The sequence below is a fragment of the Electrona antarctica genome (assembly GCF_951216825.1).
Source record: "Electrona antarctica genome assembly, chromosome: 19".
Classification (NCBI taxonomy): Eukaryota; Metazoa; Chordata; class Actinopteri; order Myctophiformes; family Myctophidae; genus Electrona; species Electrona antarctica.
In genome coordinates, this window is record NC_136800.1 from 19,460,963 (window position 1) to 19,468,462 (window position 7,500).

The 7,500-nt window shown below is 43.6% G+C and overlaps 1 protein-coding gene across 1 annotated transcript in view; it reads right to left on the reverse strand.

Annotated features, from left to right (window-relative positions):
• LOC306912451 (zinc finger E-box-binding homeobox 1-like) overlaps nt 1-7,500 on the reverse strand; it is a gene marked incomplete at its 5' end in the record, with an annotated part of 88,862 nt that overhangs the window by 32,924 nt on the left and 48,438 nt on the right. Inside the window, 2 exon segments of the mRNA XM_079488692.1 lie at nt 529-643; nt 645-727. Of these exon segments, the coding sequence (XP_079344818.1) occupies nt 529-643; nt 645-727 (198 nt within the window).

Genomic DNA, 7,500 nt, shown 5'->3' on the forward strand with positions numbered 1-7,500 from the left:
CAGTAATGGAGTCCACCCATCAGTAACATCCCTGCTCAGCTCGTCCACTCTGTTCTGTCTGCATTGGCTTGATTAAAAACTAAGATATATCACACAGCCCAGTGCAGTGGGTCTGCAACAACTAATCAAACCAATCAATTAAATCAATTATATAAAATAACATATGACATTTCTCGATTTACAAAACAAAATAAAAAAAATCGATTTGTTTTGATGGGGTGGCTGCATGGTGAAAGATACAGGATGGTATGTTCTGTGATATTAAATGTAAGCTTATCATATAATCACAGACAGTCACGGTGACTGTCTTCCATCCTATGTTCAAGGGCTGAAAAAAGTGTGTGTGTGTGTGTGTGTGTGTGTGTGTGTGTGTGTGTGTGTGTGTGTGTGTGTGTGTGTGTGTGTGTGTGTGTGTGTGTGTGTGTGTGTGTGTGTGTGTGTGTGTGTGTGTGTGTGTGTGTGTGTGTGTGTGTGTGTGTGTGTGTGTGTGTGTGTGTGTGTGTGCGCGAGCGCGCGCATGCTCCTCACCTCCGTTCCAGGACCCGTTGTGGGTTAATACTGCGGCGGTGGCATCATGGTGGTCCTTGTGGTCCTTGGCTGTGGTCTTCTTGTCTCCCTGCTCTGCAGCCTCAGGCTCCTGCAGGCTGTCCGTCCTCCTCCACGATGTGTAGTTTGTCCTCGTCGTCTGAGTCCGAGCTGGCCTCCAAGCCATTGTTGAAGTTTGTTACTGGGGAGAGAGGAGGGAGGCTGATGAGACCATAGCCGTCATAATAATAATAGACTTCGTTTCATTGCTGGACACAGTGAGGAACGATAAAAAGTAGGAAAATCGAAAGACATTTTGGAGATGCATCAATAGTTTAAGGGAATGTTTGTGTATTGTATTGTCTTGTATTGCACATCCCTGCTACTAAACACCTTTGTGAATCTGTCTGTACAAAGGTGGACACAATGGTTTAATTGAACTAAAGTTAATACAATTATACCGATACGCTGTGTTACATTCGTAGTACGTTCTGTTTCATGCTCAGCCTAAAAGTGACCCATGTGTATAGAACAGGTGGATGCGGAGGACAGGACGTTACAGTATGGCAAAAGGCCAGGCTAACCTGCATTCTTTCTCACAGAAACACAGAAGAACCTAACCTACGCAGCAATGATAACACCGCTATCTGGAGTGTGATTTCCTCAACAGGACACTCCACAGGACACAAGCTCCAGTGTATACACCCCCCCACAGAGAGACAGATAGCAGAGAAATGGCATCCTTTAAGAGCCGCCTAGCTTCAATTAGCCTCGCTATGTTGAGAGGCAAGCGCGGGTCAAGGACGTTAGTTGGTACACACCATGATGACGGTGTACAGAGATTATGTGTTTGAGTCCGTTGTTGTTGAGTGTGAATGAAATAACACATAAAGTACATTAGTGCACTTAAGTACAGTTTTGAGGTACTTTGAGGTACTGAGGTACTGGAGCATTTATACTTTTACTTCTACTCCTCCTACTACATCTCAGAGGCAAATATTGTACTTTTTACTCAATTATTAGAACACTTTAGTTAGGCTACAATAGTTACTTTGTAGATTTTGATTATTATTACAAAACACACTAACCACTACTATATGTTTTGGCTATTTTCAAAAGATTGTTATACATTTGAAAACTTAAAACGAGACATTCTGCATAATGAGTACTTTCACTTTTCGTACTTTAAGTACATTTTGATCAATACTTTTGTACTTATAACTCAAGTACATTTTGAAATCCAGACATTTGTACTTCTATATTGCAGTAAAACATTTGAGTACTTTTTCCACTGCTGCTTTTAAAAGTGTGATTTTTCACTGGAGATTGAGGAACCAATATCCCAGAAAAAAAGATGGAACTAAATGCAGTGCTACATATTATTGAATTCCACTGCATAAGACACGGCTGAGAGAGCGTTTCACAAACCGAGACTCACCGGCCCCACCCTCAGGGCCACCTGAGACTCTGTAGTAAGTTAATACATACTGTACTGTGTGTGTGCACTGTGCATGCATGCAAACACACACGTGCACACACGCACAACACACACACACACACACACGTGCACTGCTGCATTTGCTCGGGGCTGCAGACAGAGGAACGTCAGATCGATTAGCCTGTGAGCAATGGTACGCATTCAGGACGCAACCTCCCTCGTTCCAAACTGGAGGACATGAGAAAGAATAGGGCTGTTTATGAGAGGAAGAGGAGAAAGAAAACAGGACAAATAATCATTTGTTTATAAGCCCCAGAGAGAGAGAGAGAGAGAGAGAGAGAGATAGAGAGAGAGAGAGAGAGAGAGAGAGAGAGAGAGAAAGAGAGAGAGAGAGAGAGAAAGAAAGAAAGATCTATGTTCTGTGCTGCTATGTCTGAAGGGCTTGTACTCTACTCCTAATGGAAGCTCAATGTGAAAAATGGACCAGCCCGCACGTGCAGGCGTGCGCAGTGGTGGAAGAAATGTACTCCACTACAAGTGAAAGTAGCTCAGTCAAAATAAGTACAAAAGTCATTGATTTCAAAAGTTGGCTACGTGTTCTTTTTTTTGAGTGGTGCAACCACTCAAGGAACAGCAATGTCCCGTCCTAACCTATGTGACTATGTCCTAACCTATGTGACTATGTTTAGAGTACCAGTAGGGACAAGACAGCACAGGTGTCAATTAGTAGACTAGTCAAATCATAAGAGAAAATTACGTAGGTTCAAAGGGCCTATTTTGGAGGAAAACATAATTGGTCTTAGATCAATCAGATGAAAAACACTATGGGCTATTTACGAATAGTATGATAGCAGGCATGGCATGGAATGCATGGGCACACAGGGGGAGATCACAACAGTTTTTACCCTTACATTTTATTTGCATTAACAAACTACAGTTCGGTGCCACCGATATTGTCCCTTATCATTTGACCCATTTAGGCCTGATCTCAAAATTTTAAAAAATCCTTCTAAATCCTCCAGTTTTCTGAAATAAATATTTTCACGATTTTTCAAAAATAGCAGACCTACAAGCTCGTAGCGCGCCACTCGGTGGCGCGCTATGAGCTTGTAGATCTGCTATTTTTCAATAGCTAAATTATAACAATGTTTAAAACACCAAAAGGGGTTCCCGCCCAAAATGGGTTAACTGTCCTTTTGCGCAGATCATGCAAACCTCAGCAAAAAGAAAAGGACAATATCGATGGCCTCCAACTGTATGCTGTGATTTATCATACTCTTAATAAATGGGAACATCACCCGACAAACGCGTCAAAAATGGTTTCCCAGCCGAGTGGCTAAATGTTTGTTCAAGATCGTCACTACATGTGTTCTCCAATTGCAGAGCTTGACATCAAGGTGTATGTTTCTTTTTCTCCTGTTAACATAAAAGCATGCAGTTAAAGTAGGCCTATGTGTGTGTGTGTGACTGAGAGGAGAGAAAATTGTATGAGAGAGAAACTTGACTTGAGAGAGACATTTTGTAAAGAGTTTCGAGATAGGGATGGGCATTTGTGTGAGTGCGTGAGTGCGTGCGTGCGTGCGTGCGTGCGTGCAGCATCTGGCTGTGTTACAGCACTCCCACAGGGGAGGTGAACCTCCTGGGGGAGGTGCTGTTGGAGGAAGGTAATGAGTATTTAAGCACTCACTGTTTGTTCACACAGGTGACAGCTCTACACACATGCACGCACGTACACACACACACACACACACACACACACACACACACACACACACACACACACACACACACACACACACACACACACACACACACACACACACACACACACACACACACACACACACACACACACACACACACACACACACACACACACACACACACACACACACACACATTGCTTCCTCTGTGGCCTGGGACTTACATGCCTGTTTGTATGACTGTGTGCACTTAGTTTAGACTAAAAATACAACACAGCAACAATTGCACAATGAAGGACTCCTTTAGTTTTGGTGCTGTGTGCATGAGTACTATACTTCTAGAGTGTATTTTAGATATAACGTTAACAGTGGCCACAATCGAGACGTCACCAATTCGTCCAGGTCCTGACCGTGCTTGCTGGGAGGTGTTTGGGCTGTCCAGCCTCACACTGATGAAGCCCAAAGGTCTGTCATCTTGCGGCATATTACGGAACAATACAAATAAATAAAAATGATTTGACTTTTATTTCTGAGAGCGACATTTATTTCTGAAAAACAGGAATTAATAGGGAAGCAACAGAGAGTGTGTAAAGCACTTTGTAGCAATCAAGCACTACGTTCCCAAAACCCTTAAGTTTATTATTATATTATTATTATTATAGTGATTATGTTTTATTGACTTCCCTAGCCTTGTTAAAGCTGCAATTAATGGAATCATTTTCACATTTCCATAAAAGAAAATCATGTAGAGAATTGTGGACTTATAAAATCATTGTCATTACTGTATTGCTGGTAGGTAGTAACAGTAAGCACAGCCAGCACCATCACGTGCACGCACACACACACACACACACACACACACACACACACACACACACACAGACACAGACACACACACACACACACACACACACACACACACACACACACACACACACACACACACACACACACAAATGCAGAAAGTCCCACACTAATAACCAGACGGGCTGGAGGCTATCACAGCAACACTCACCACATCTCTAATGAATGAATGCAAGCCCACCAGTCCCCTCTTCTCTCTCTCTCTCTCTCTCTCTCTCTCTCTCTCTGTCTCTCTCTCTCTCTCTCTCTCTCTCTCTCACAAGGTCAGACCAACTGTGTGTGGCATGCAGGCCACTTCAAACTGATGAGTTATTATGAACCCTAACAGGCGCTATACAGTAGTTAATAGATACGGCTAGCCTTAATGCACTGCTTCTCAGACCGTTTCATGTTAAGGACCCCCAAATTGATAAGATAATTGGAATGGTGAAATGACCTTCACTGCGGAGTATTTCACTAACCTTTGAAGAATCACCCGGCCACGCACGTACCTGTACGTCCGTTTCACTAACCTTTGAAGAATCACCCGGCCACGCACGTACCTGTACGTCCTGAGTATTTCACTAACCTTTGAAGAATCACCCGGCCACGCACGTACCTGTACGTCCGTTTCACCAAAAACACGCCTTCAAATACTGCCGTCGCTTGGTTCTCAAGCGGTTTCATTTCAAAGACCCCCCCCCATAACTCTGAGAGTATACAAATTGAACCAAATGAACACATGATGGGTCCATTTGGTTGCATTTGTATACACAGAGACCTGTAAGTGTCCATGCAGTTGGAAACCCACCTCAAGGAACCCTGGGGGACCCCGCTTTGAGAACCGCTGTCTCCACGTGTCATAATAGGCAAACGTTTGGCGAATATAACAGCTTCAATGTGACACATTGTGAGCTTGTAGAGTGGCTATTTTCAGCGAAGAGATTTGATGAAGAAGGGGAAACGGAGGGCGCCACGTATAGACTCCCCCCCCTGGCCCCCTGCATGGGAGGGACCAATTTCATCCCTTTCCAATTGAATTTCTTGATTTGTTTTGAAGAGCGAGGCCATGCAGTCTGGGATTCACTTCACGTGGTATGACTTCAAAGTGATCTCACTTGTCATTATTTCCTCTGCATAAACTGCATAAGGAATCTCCCTGGAATTCCCTATAAGCCGCAAGCTTAACACAGACTCTGGAAATTGAAATGTTTTCTGCAACAGTCAAATCCTTAATTTTATGTGTACTTTTTGTAGCTCATGCTATAAACATTTTGCACTCTGTTTTTGTTAGTTTTATTTGTATTTCTGTTTGTGTGCTGTGGGGTTGCTGACTGTTGTCCTGCTTGTTGTTAAATGGAGGGCTGTTGCAACAGCCCTCCGTAACAACCCTCCACAAACAAACAGAAATAGAAACAACTAGAAAAAGTGCCCTTCTGGGCACAGGTCTCCACCAGGAGGATAGGAGTGTGTGTGATGTTTGGCAAAATGTTTAGGAGTGATATAAACATGTTTGTTTGTTTTTTGCAACAATTTTCTTCATTGTGTTGAGGAAATGCAGAGTCAGATCACTCATAGCATCTCTGAGGATAGAATTCTGGATGAGCAGGACATGTGCAGCATTTTGTACAAAACGGGCCACTCCTGAAGACTTTGGAAGGCAATCTTAGCCAATCAGTGTAGAATCTGAGAAATCAAAAAGACTCGCCTTGATCACATGACTACAGAGATCATGTATACCGATTTGCATGAGATTTGGATGAAATCTGTGCGACTAATATAAACAATGTGTTTTGCAGAAATCGGCCTCATGGTGGCGCTATAACCGGCAGATGTGGAGGGATGCAGGGAAAATGTTTTTCCATGCCTCTAGGGAGTGCGCATACAAAGTTGTACACAGAACGATGCAGTTATAGGTAAAAACAGGAATTGCCCTGTTATAGCGCCACCATGAGGCTGGTTTGGAAAATAAATTGTGTCATGTCGTCCTCAGCCTAGTGGAAATGTGCGTGTATAATTTCACGGAAATTGCACACTGTGTTTGTGATTTGTGGCATTTTGTTCGAAACGGACCAATCATGTGAGCTTTGGAAGCGAATCTTAGCCAATCAGGAAGGAAGATGGGAAATGGTGCAGATCCGTGTTGATCACATGACTATGGAGATAGTGTATACCGAATTGTGTGATGTATGGATAAAATGTGTACGAGTAATCTACAGAAATGTGTTTTGCCTAAATCGGCCTCATGGTGGCGCTATAACAGGCCGTTGAGGAATATTTGGGGCAGAGGTTCGTCGTTGGCATCCAGGGAGTGTGTGTGCAAAGTTTGGCATGGATCGGGCCAACGGTGCCGGAGATTAGCTGGTAACAGACGGACGGAAGGAAGGAAGGACGGACGGACGCACACACACACACACACACACACACACACACGGACGGAGTGCAAAACATACTCTCTCCCCATGCCTTCGGCCTGGTGGAGACAAAAAACAGAGCTTGTACATCTGCTATTTTGGGAGTCCAATGAATAAATAAACAATAGAAATTTGAAAATGGTGTTGATTTCCTTTTTATTTGCCAAAAACAGGGATGCCAGTTAATTAGCCTATAGATATTTGTCTGCACTGGAGGGAAAATAATCTGAGCATCCTCCATGAATATGACCACGAGAGCTTCTGCACTGACAATGACTACAGACAGGTGGCAGCAGTGAGCATTACAAAATGGAGAAAGAAACAAACAAAAAATAACACCTCCCAGACCAGAGACACACGTGTTGCAGACTGTCTGTCTCCCACCAGGGAAACAATGCTGTGTCAGGGTGCTCGCCAAAGAACACACATACACACACACACACACACACACACACACACACACACACACACACACACACACACACACACACACACAAACACATCATCACAAACTGCATCAAGTGAACTGTTAAGTCTGGAGTGCTGTGACGGAGGGAGGCCACGGAAAGAGAGAGAG